Consider the following 12,075-nt stretch of genomic DNA (forward strand, 5'->3'; position numbering starts at 1 on the left):
AATGTCAGGGCTCCCTCAGCCTCACCTACCTCAAAGGGTATCTGTTGTGGGGAGAGGAAAGGGAAGGTAAATATAAGACACTTTGAGACTCGTTCGGGTAGGCCTGGGGAAGTCATGCAAGTTGGGTGGTAGCAAGTAACCCATTGGTTGCTCTGGGTCTGGCCCTAATGAGTCCTCCCACAGAGGCCAAAGCAGACCTGGAAAAGGTCCTGCCCTCACTTCCTTCCCCCCTTTCTTTCCTTCGCTGAACAAATGACAGGTTTGAAGTCAGGCAGTACTGTTGGCAATCAGTGACCACAATGAAAGCATCAATGTCTTATAGCTCCTGACACTGCTTCTGTTATTTGGGGGATGGGACTCTACTGTGTTATTATTATTTTAAAGATTTCAGATTTCTCTGTTTTCCTCAAATCTGTAGAAATTTGTAGAAATATATTAGACCCACCAGCATTCTCCTGGCAGGAATGCTTACCCTTTGACCACCAAGAAAGCTGGACTGGAGATCATAGGAGAATCACGAAAATAGTCATGCAGGGTGGAGATTATGATAAGGAGAACTGGGTGAATTTGTTGAGGGAGGAAGTTGGCTGGATCCATTGTGCAGGGGGTTGGGCAAGATGATCCTGGGAGCCCCTTTCAACTCTATGATTCTATGGTTCTATGATTCTATCTCCTCCCCCCTTCCACACACACATCTTAACTTAATTCTGACTAAGCATGCATAGGATTGGGCTTCCAGCTTAGATTTTTCTCCACAAACGATAGCAAGCTGCTCCTTAATTTTATCTCGTATAATATTCCCTTTAGATCGTCCTGACCATAGCATTCATCTCCTTTATAAGACTGAATGGAGTTTTTTGAGTTTCAGTACAGTAACATAGAAGAGCCTCTTGTGGCGCAGGGTGGTAAGTGGCAGAAATGCTGTCTGAAGCTGTCTGCCCATGAGGCTGGGAGTTCAATCCCAGGAGCCGGCTCAAGGTTGACTCAGCCTTCCATCCTTCCGGGGTTGGTCAAATGAGTACCCAGCTTGCTGGGGGGTAAAATGGTAATGACTGGGGAAGGCACTGGCAAACCACCCCGTATTGAGTCTGCCATGAAAACGCTAGAGGGCGTCACCCCAAGGGTCAGACATGACTCGGTGCTTGCACAGGGGATACCTTTACCTTTTTACAGTACCATAATTACTTTTGATTGATCATTTCCAGCCTCAAAAAATAATGGATCCTCACTTTGCTCATTTAATTGTGTCCCATTTCTTCAATGGAAGGAGACTTCCTGCAATGCAAACACTCCTTCTGTCAGTCAAGAATCCTCTTGCATATCTATGAGAACAACGCTCAACTATTGCCTGAGCAGAGTGAGATGATCTAATATATAGACCAAAATTTATTCTCATGCACTTTTTTATACAATAAACTAATAATCCTTGCACAGGTTTCATAAAAAAACATAGAATTTTCTTCACTTCTTTTGGAAACATAAGTATTTACTAATGAATTTCCTGAAAGCGACATTCACTTCCTTATTTCTGAAGCTATAGACTAGAGGGTTCACCAGTGGTGTCAAAACAGTATAGAAAACAGATAAGATTTTCTTAACATCTACAGTTGAGGCTGAAGTTGGAACAATATAGACCAAAATTAGAGTCCCGAAGAATGAAGTCACTACAATCAAATGAGAGGAACAAGTAGAAAAGGTTTTTTGTCTGCCTGAGGCCGATGGGATCCTTAAAATTGTAGCAATGATAAAAATGTAGGAAGCCAGAGTCAAAAGAAAAGGAGGAAGAGCACAGACGGTAGAGAACGAGAGATCTACCACCGTAATCAGACCTGTATCGCTACATGAAAGCTCCATCAATGGGGCAAAATCACAAAAGAAATGGTCAATTTCATTGGGCCCACAAAAGGTTAACTGGGACATGAAGGATATGATGACTGTGTTTACTGCAAAGCCACCAATCCAAGAACTGAAAGCTAAAATAAGACACATCTTGCTGGTCATGATATTTGGATATCGGAGAGGATTGCATATCGCTGAATAGCGATCGTATGACATGGCTGACAAAAGGAAACACTCTGTTCCTGCCAGGCAGCCAAAGAAATAAAACTGTGCTATGCAGCCCCTAACAGAAATGGTTCTGTCCCCATTAAGGAGACTGACTAGCATTCTGGGCAGGAGGGTTGAGCTGTAGCAGGTCTCCAAACAGGATAGGTTGCCTATAAAAAAGTACATAGGGGTGTGCAGATGCTGATTAGCCACAACCAGAAGAATGATAAGGAGATTCCCAGTAACTGTCACGATGTAGATGAGTAGAAACAGCAAGAAGAGAAACACCTGCAGATGGTGCAGATCCCCGAATCCCAGGAGAAGGAATTCAGCGGTAACTGTTCGGTTTTCCACCTGGTAAGACACATTTCCTCTGTTGTTCATCATTCTAATGGAAAAGATTTTCTTTTGCTTTTCTGGAAAATTGAAAGTCACGTGATGGGAGAGTTAATAGCTCTACAGGTTTTAAAAACACACATAATGATGAATGGGAATGGGCACAAACCAGTTCAGAAAAGAAAGTTTGTGATGAATTTTAGCTGGTTCATGCTTAGTGAATTTTGTGGCAGGTTTACCAACATGAACTCCCATGAACTTTTAAGCAGTTTATGGGTATTTCATGGGAGTTCATGAATAGCAGAAAGCAGGAATTTAAAGGGCCTGGAGTCCTTTAAACCCATGCTTTCTGATCCCTGCTGCTCGGTTGTTTTTGACTGCAGGGGTTTAAAGGAACTCAGAAGGTGTTCAAATAGCTTAGAGTCTATTTAGATACCTGAAACAAAAAAAAGCAGTGTAATAAATTCAGGGGTTTTTGGTCACAGAGTGTGACAGCCTCTGGATCTGTCTATCTATTCACATATACAATTGACATAATTTCAGAAAGTAATGAGCCATTTGGAAAAATACCCCAAAGGATTAAAAACAGCAGCTTAAAAATGTAGCTTAGATTAAAACTCATACAGAAGAAGCAGATATTAATTATGGAGCTCTTTTGGCAACAGCTTATCTTCCTGACTGTCTGTCTGCCCATCTACCCACCCATCCACCTAGGAAACCATCTACCTAACAGCATTAGCAGTAGGGGACAACAAGCATTTGCCTATATTCTACCACTTTCCTCAGTACAGTCTGAAAACTTCAGGTCTTCCTCCAGCTTATGTGGGTACTCTTTCTGAAGGAGAAAGGTTTCTGATGCTGGAGGAAGTCTTCAGACTTTGTTAAGTGGTGTTATTCGATACAGAACACTAAGCCCGTGTAGTGGTTAAGACCAGCAGCTTCTAATCTGGAGAGCCAGATTTGATTCCACATGCAGCCAGCTGAGTGACATTGAGCCAGTTGCATTCCTGATAGAACATTTCTACAGGGAAGTCTTGAAAGAACTCTCTCAGTCCCATCTACCTCACAAGGTGCCTGACTGTTGAGGGAAGGGAAGGCAATTGTAAGCTACTATGAGACTCCTTTGGGCAGTGAAAATAAGGGAATAGAAACCAACTCTTCTTCTTCTAAGTTGAATTACAGTAAGCATATTCTGGAAGAAACTGTTAACAATAGCAAGTGTTAAAGGAAATTCCTACAACATTTGTGGAATAGGGGATTCAGAAGGCAGAGGAACACTGCAAATTGGAAGAAAACTGTTGTGACATTAACTATGGACAAATTGTACCATAATATGTGTCTTCTTACAAAACACTTAACTGAAAACTTACCTTCATTAACTTTATTTCTCTCTAGAATAATTCTCTCTAGAATTATTTAGACACATGCAGATTTCTTGGCAGTTTGTAATGCGATGACTTAAATATCTACAACAAAATAAATGCTGTTTTGTTCTACCTAACGCTAGCAGAGGATAGATGTTTGTTACCTAGTCAGCAGTATAGCACTACTTATTTTTATCCTTACATGGTTGTTTGTATTTAGGATTGTCCCCAAGGAGTTTTTTACACAAGTGCTTTGTAAATCCCAGATGTGCACTATAATCTTCAAGAAGCCTTCTGTTTATTTTAACCAGATCTCCTTGTGGGGCTTGTGATGATCAGACCACTGGTAAATGTAGTTCCTCATTGTCTGTTCTAATTGACATCAGCTCCCAAGGATCTCAAGCAGTGAATAGCCCTCCTGTAAGTATGTATGTGATTTTTAGGTCACCCATCTCCAAATGATCTTGGGGAAACTTACAGCAGTAGCTAAAAACAGTCAGACTCAAAACCAGTAAAACCAAAAAAGTTTCACATTAAAAACAAAAGGCAGCCACCTTAAAGCATGGCTGCTTGTTAACGCAGTGGACAGCAAGCAGAGAAAGGCATGTTGGTTTTGTGGCTCAGTGGGATGTGCAACAGGTGATGCACATGTGCTAGAACGGGAGAGGTGGGACTCCCAGGCACCCTAGCCTCTTCACATCAGTGTGGTTGGACAGCTTCTCTCCCTCCCGCCCACCCATTTGTGTTGCATTCCACATGTTGCATGTTTGCAAGTTTGCATTTCTAATTTTATTAGTCACCCAGGGAATTGCTGGTCAACACAGTGGGATGGTAGGTGAATTTCCTCTAGGCCAGACTGGATTCTGGGGATCTTTGGTGATCTTTGGTGGAGTGGATCACTTGGGCATGAAATAGGGGTCACTGTGGGTGGGCAGGTAGTTGTAAGTTCCTGCATTGTGCAGTGGGTTGGTCCCCAACCCCCGGTCCAGAGACTGGTATCGGTCCGTAAATCAGTTGGTACCGGGCCGAAGCTCCTCCTTGTCCTACTCCCCAGCTGCTGCCTCGGGGGCTGACCTGCCACTCTGCCACTGGCTCACCTTTGGTGCTCTCCAGCAGCCGCCACGGCTGGGGCTCCCCTTCAGCGTGACACTGTGCAGCTGCTGCTGGCAGTACCCCTCAGCAGGTGGTGGGAAGTCAGGGGCGCCGGCAGGAAAGTAAGTGGAGCAGGGGCTCAGGCGGCAGCGACATCCCTCGGCAAAAGGCTACCCCCCCGGGCCTCAGTAAAATTGTCAAGTGTTGACTGGTCCCAGGTGATAAAAAGATTGGTGACCACTGGTCTAGATGACCCTGGAGGTCCCATACAACTCTATGATTCTATGTGGGCATGTACACAGCTATGTTTCCCAACCATATTTTGCATGTTTGCACCAATTCTGGGGTTTCTCAAAGCCTAAAGAATGTTTCAGGAATTTCTCAATTGTAAAAAAAAGTTGAGAAAAGTTGTTTTAACTATAGAGAGGGGTTTATGGCTCCAACTCTAACCTTATGACAACACTTCTGGGTTTTTTTTGTTTTTTTAAGAAGTGACCTCATATACCAGCATGATACAGTCAGAGTAGTTCAGCAGTGGAATAGGCTGCCTAAGGAGGTGGTGAGCTCCCCCTCACTGGCAGTCTTCAAGCAAAGGTTGGATACACACTTTTCTTGGATGCTTTAGGATGCTTAGGGCTGATCCTGCGTTGAGCAGGGGGTTGGACTAGATGGCCTGTGTGGCCCCTTCCAACTCTATGATTCTATGATTCTACCAATGTCCCTGCTTCCAAGATGTCATGTGGTGACTTGACATCCTTAACTAGCAGCTTTGGTTTCTTGTGGCAACCAGAACTCATCCAAAAACAAACCCAGGAGCCTCAGGAGAACTCACTGTGTAGAGATTTGTCTAATTTTGTCTCTGCTCTTACCTGTTGGGCACACCCAGGCTGGGGCAGGGTCAAAAAAGGTCAGTCTCTGGTCTCTGTATAATCATCAGAAGGACAGGGTTTCTGTAAATAGCTAAACTCGAGAAACCTTCCTGTGTGAAGATTAAGCCATGTCTTGCACTCTGATAACAATGTGTACACAAACAAAAATCTTCTGAAAACTTTCATGACTAAAATGTATATTGCAAAGTCTGCTTTCCTGGGCTGAAAATAAAATAAAAGGCTAGCCTGCTCCAGAAGGAGGCCAAACTTTGACCAAGCTTCAAATGAAGCTTCAACCGAGCTTCAACCAAGCTTCAGACTAAACTTCTTCAGAGCAAGCTAGCACAGAGAGAGAAGCAAGCCTTGTGTCTGTCATTACTTCATCACTGTATTGGCACTGACCATATTATATGCTTGTCTCCCAGCCTCTTCCAGTGTAAGAAACAACCAGGCTGAAAGAAAACTGCTGAATGATATATACAGTTTAAAAGCCAATGTATTAACTTCTTTTCTCTATCATCAACTTCCTGGAATTCAGATCAGTTCTTAGAACAATAATGTAACATTTGGGGGAAAAGATGCAAGTTAATAGGCCAGTGTTAGAAGCCAAGACAGCGAAAATTTCTACAGCCACAATTTGCTTTCCTTTAGCACCCAGGTAAGCTGGAAGAAAGGCGAGCCAAACACTGCAAAACACCAGCATGCTGAAGGTAATGAACTTGGCTTCATTGAAATTGTCTGGCAATTTTCTGGCTAGGAAAGCTACAGTGAAGCTGATGATGGCCAGGAAGCCCATGTAGCCCAGGGCACTGTAGAACATGGCGATGGAGCCTTCGTTACAGTCCAATATGATCTGCTTAGCCTGTGAATGCATGTCAGCAACTGGGAAAGGAGGAGAGATTGACACCCAGACAATACCAATACCCACTTGAATGAGGGAGCAGGAAAGTGCAATGGAGTTAGCCACACCTTTCCCTAGGAATGTCCTCAACCTGCTATTTGGCTTTGTGGCCTTGAAAGCCAGGATCACAATAACTGTTCTTGCCAACACGCAAGAAATGGATACTGAGAAAACTATGCCGAAAGCCATTCGCCGTACAAGGCAGGTCTCCTTGCCTGGCTTGCCAATGAACAACAGGGAAGAAAGGTAGCAAAGAAGAATGGAGATGAGGAGAATGAAGGTCAAATGGCGGTTGTTGGCTTTGATGATGGGTGTGTTCCAGTTCTTCACAAAGATGTGCATCACCCAACATGTGATCATGGCAAAGGAAAGAGCAAGAGAAAGTATAAATATCCCCAAAGGTTCTTGGTAGGATAGGAAAGTGATGATCTTGGGAATACATTGGTCATGGTTTTTGTTTGGATACTGATCTTCTGGGCACTTGATACAATGAGCTGCATCTGCAACAGACAAAGACAAAGAGATATTTTATTCCTAATAAATAAACCTAATAAATCTTAGTTGAACTGATCCACTGGGCACTGGTTGCTGAACACTACTACTTTGCATTTTGACAAGTCGGGTTCCCTCTCCCATGCTGTACCAACACTCCTGAGGAGTATTAATACAGCTGTGGCCTTGTCTGAGCCAACAGAAATGTGTGTGTGTTTTCCTTGAGCCCAAAATGCCCTCCTGCAAGTCAATGCTATTAAATCTAAGAGATTACTTAATTAATTTTTGTTCTCTAAGTTCTCCTTTGTATACTCATAAAAATCCTGTAAAATGGACTAACTGTGATTTACATACATACCTCCCAGGAACTTTGTGGTTTACTGGGAATTTGGACCAGGCTCTCTCATTTTTTAAGGCCAATTTCAACTACTACTCTGGCTCAAAAATCTATTATACAATAGCCCAATGGCAGCAAGTGAAACTTTCCCCCCTTCCCTCAGAATCTATGCACTAGTACTTACCAGTCCTATTAGAAATCATATTATTTGGACATGGAGCACAATCATAGCAACAAGCTGGTTTCCCCTCTTGAATTACTTGGCTGTGCCCAAGGTGGCAAGTTTGAACACACTTGGAGATGGGTGGTATCTATTTGGAAACAGTTGAGACAATTATATAGGCCATATAAATGTATATGGCTGTAACAGGGAACAACTTGTTGAAACTGAGTAAAAAAGCTAGCTGGATCCACCTCAATATGTTTATCATCACCATATTTAATCCCCCACCCAATAAATATATGTTTCACATATGTTTGTGCATTTGAAGCAAAGGAAGAGACATATTGCTTCACAAAACAATTGACTGTCAGTAACAAAAGGGATAAAGCCTCTTGTGGCGCAGAGTGGTAAGGCAGTAGATATGCTGTCTCAAGCTGTCTGCCCATGAGGCTGGGAGTTCAATCCCAGCAGACGGCTCAAGGTTGACTCAGCCTTCCATCCTTCCGAGGTCGGTAAAATCAGTACCCAGCTTGGTGGGGGGTAAACGGTAATGACTGGGGAAGGCACTGGCCAACCATCCCGTATTGAGTCTTCCATGAAAATGCTTAGAGGGTGTCATCCCAAGGGTCAGACATGATCCAGTGCTTGCATAGGGGATACCTTTACCTTTACCTTAACACAAGGGATATTTTGACATACGAATTATACAACAGTAATTTGCCCACTTGTTCTTCATTTCTACCTGTTGCAATCTGTTGTTCCATACAATGGTACTCTGCCGGATGAAGAATTCATAGCTTGGTGAAATTTTTCCAATCTGGACTTCAAGAAAGGATTGATTCGGAAAGGTGACCCAGTTGACAATATCATACCCAATGGATAATTCCCCATTCTCAAACAGGATTTCATGCAGAGCTCCATTGTTAAAGTGGATGTTTTTCAGGGATGACTGAAGCTAGATTAGGAGAGAATACGGCTAAATGTCTGAGAATCCACGCATACAATGCTCTATTTATGTTTTCATTTTATATGAAATTCAAAGGAATAGAATACAAGAGATTTCATCCAGTGTTAATGAGAGTCTGGATGGTGTGATTGCTGATGTATGGCAGTAACCAGATCATTGGTCTGAGATGTGGGAGCACAAGTTTGATTCTCACAGTTTAACATGCTTCAGAGTGTTCTCTGAGAATAAAATGGAAGAATGCTATGCCACTATGGTTTATATTGAGGAGAGGAGGAGGAGGAGGAGGAGGAGGAGAATTGGTTCTTATATGCCACTTTTCTCTACCCGAAGGAGTCTCAAAGCGGCTTACAGTCGCCTTCCCTTTCTTCTCCCCACAACAGACATCCTGTGAGGTGGGTGCATGTGGGGCAGCGCAGTTGCATGTGGGGTTGCATGTAGGGGAGTATGGAATCAAATCCAGCTCACCAGATTAGAAGTCCACACTCCTAACCACTACCCAAGCTGGCTCTCAAAAGAGGGGCAGAGTGATATAAATAAATCTGATGTAAGTTAAACTGAGAGACAATGACTGCCGCTGGGTGGGGAATCAAACTGTGTGGAAAATATTTCAGTAATGGTGATTTACTATTCTCTAGTGAGTTTAGATGGATTAATTACATGGATTAATTTTTTGGAACAGAACTAGTTTGAGAGAGAACTCAGCCAAGGTTATGCCATTATAATAAACATCTATTTACAAACCTTTTTCCCCATTGTGGACCTGAAGAATACATAACATTTCCCTAGAAAGCTGCCCTATGCTGTGCCAGACCATTGGTCTGTCCAACTCAGTATAGTCTACTCCTGTCTCATTAGCTCTCCAGTGCCTCAGGAATTAAAATGTCTTTTTGGCAACAACATTTTTGATCCACCAACAGCAATTTCAGGTCAGTTTTCATACAAGTATAAAATAAATGTACAAGGATTAAAGTTCATAGCCTTTATCTGAAATCTCCCAGCTTCCTGACGTACAACATTTCTGCATCATTGTTCATTATTCAAATAATCTTTCCTTATATTCATTTTCATTTTACAGTTTCACATGATTTGAATCACATCTGTGTTGACTTTACCTGCCATGGCTGAACATCCAACTGCTTGAACCCGCCTCTGTTCAGCATGATCCTTTGCCTCGAGAGGTATACACCGTGTAAAACATGGGCCATGGCATAGACAGCATTGTAGATTGCATAGCTCTGACCAGTCATATCCATCTCAAACCGAATCAGAGGAAGACTCACCAGCTTTTCGTTCCCTGTACAATTTCCAAATTGTCTATCATTTTCATCGGAGATGTGACACTGGAAGGCATATTGCCAGAACAAACAGAGGAATCGCATCAGTGATGCATCTGGTTTGAAGGTCTCAAGAAAGTCCCAGAATCTTGGCACAGCTCTAGTGCTGATGCTGAAGGACAAAGCACCTTGAAATAGCTCAGCACCAATAAGTATTCCAGACTGTGGAGCACTAAAATACCACTGAGGTGGCATAATCCAAACTTTCTCTATGTAGAACTTGGCGACAGATTCAAAAGCATTTAACTGGAGTGCTAAGAAAATGATTAACTGAGAGCATTCATTGAGAATGATGACATTCACTTCAGGTAATAAAAGGGCTTCTATTAATGTTGGGATATTTTCAATAAACTTATCATCACTGCCATAGTTAATTAGGGTATCCTTATGCAGAAAACCAACGCACAAGCTATATTGGGTCAGGAGAGGTATGAAGTTCTGCAAAAAGCTTTCTCCTCTATCATCATCAGAAACAATGAGGCCAATCCATGTCCACCGGAAATGCACAAGCAGCTGGACAATGCCCATGTGATAAGTAGCTTCTCCTGGTGATATCCAGTGCAAGGAAGGAGATCCAACTCTCCCACTCAGCAAAGGCTTATGTGTACTATAAGCAAACTAGTAGGAAAACCAACATTTATTAGAGTTGGAGAATTATCAAGAATGATCTAGCAGATCAATATGGCAATATTTTCGCTAGCAACCCTTCCCAGCAAAAGCAATGGAAACAGTACCTCTAGCTATAAGAAACAAATGAACTCAGGGGCCATTGTAACAGTATTGCCAGCCTCTCAGCCTTGGTTTCCACCAGGGAAAGATAGAAAGAGGGATCAAGGCCCTTTTCAGGTGTGTTTAGGCATCTGATAGAGGAGGAATAGATACTAAGGACAGCAAGCGACATCAGCTGAATTGCTACCACATAGATTGCATGACACAGGGGCAGTCCTTAGCTTCAATAAACATTATTTTTAAATTTGTGTTCTGCCCTATAGAGACTTTAGTTCATTTCCCTGGCCCTGGATGGCATAAGTTAGCCTGATTTTGTCAGATCTCAGAAGCTAAGCTGAGACACTATGCAGAGGCAGGCAAAGTTTCTTGCCTTAAAAACTCTAAGGGATCATCATGAGACATAACGACATTTTACATACACATACACAGTTGTTCTTGTTTATCTGAATGGTTGTAAATTTGAATGCTACCCCATTTAAATTCTCCAAACAAGTACTCATTTAAATAGTTATCTGCATAATGGAATGTTAATGATGACTCATACTGATAGAACATAAAATACATGGATGCTCTATGCTCTAATTGCAGAATTTTATTTAAAAAAGGTCACTGGGACAGAAAATAAGTATTCTATCAAGAAGCAAATGTACAGTATAAAATGTTTTATATGTGATTTATAACTCCTAAGGTAATAGCTAAAATTTCAAAGGGTTATAATGATGTTTGTTGGAAATGTAAACTCAAAGTTGGATCTTTCTTTCATATGTGGGGGAGATGTGAAAAGGTGGCTACATTTTGGATAAATGTACATGTTGTATTAGAAGAGAGATTTAAAATCAAGTTTTCATTGAAACTAGGATATATGTTGTTGGGTAAATGTCCTGAAGCTTTACTATCTCAAGCCAGAACGTTCTTCTACGCCACTACAGCAGTGAGGTTGATCCTAGCTAAGATGTGGAAAGTGACGGAGGTACCAACTGTTTTGTTATGGATGGATAAAATGGCTGAGCTATCGAGTATGGTGAAACTTACTTTGATGGTCAATGGAAAAACATCAGAAGAATTCAATGAACAATGGCACTTCTATATGGATTATCTTCATAACCGACTCTTTAGAACAATTTCAGAGTGTGGGAGGGAAGGAGGGAAGGAGGAGTGTATATATGTTCTCATTCTTATTCTTTTCTTCTGTATTTCTTTAAAACAAATAAAATATAATAATAATAATAAAGCACCAAATGTACATGTACTTACCTGTGGAACCTTATAGATACTGAAAATGCTGTCTGTCTCAATCATACTTTCAGTAGGGAACTCCCCAACAACAGAAAGCACACCCTTTTCCTTATTGCACCTATAGTTGGGTGCAATCTTTTGTTGTGTAAAAAGTAGTTCCAGGATGATTTCATGTGTGGTTCTCAGATTTAAAAAATTGTCATAGATGC

General features: G+C 41.9%; 2 protein-coding genes across 2 annotated transcripts; both read right to left on the minus strand.

The window, feature by feature from the left end:
* Positions 1-1,461: 1,461 nt before the first annotated feature.
* LOC143825367 (olfactory receptor 6N1-like) lies at positions 1,462-11,130 on the minus strand. The gene is made up of 2 exons (XM_077313393.1): positions 11,101-11,130; positions 1,462-2,400 (listed from the first exon to the last, which is right to left on the minus strand). Exons 1-2 carry the CDS (start codon positions 11,128-11,130, stop codon positions 1,462-1,464), a joined length of 969 nt encoding a protein of 322 aa, XP_077169508.1.
* On the minus strand, positions 6,207-10,429 carry LOC143826501 (vomeronasal type-2 receptor 26-like). Its single transcript, XM_077315338.1, has 4 exons — positions 9,680-10,429; positions 8,343-8,555; positions 7,622-7,748; positions 6,207-7,108 (listed from the first exon to the last, which is right to left on the minus strand). Exons 1-4 carry the CDS (start codon positions 10,427-10,429, stop codon positions 6,207-6,209), a joined length of 1,992 nt encoding a protein of 663 aa, XP_077171453.1.
* Positions 11,131-12,075: the final 945 nt, after the last annotated feature.

Source organism: Paroedura picta, chromosome 16 (genome assembly GCF_049243985.1).
Source record: "Paroedura picta isolate Pp20150507F chromosome 16, Ppicta_v3.0, whole genome shotgun sequence".
NCBI lineage: Eukaryota > Metazoa > Chordata > Lepidosauria > Squamata > Gekkonidae > Paroedura > Paroedura picta.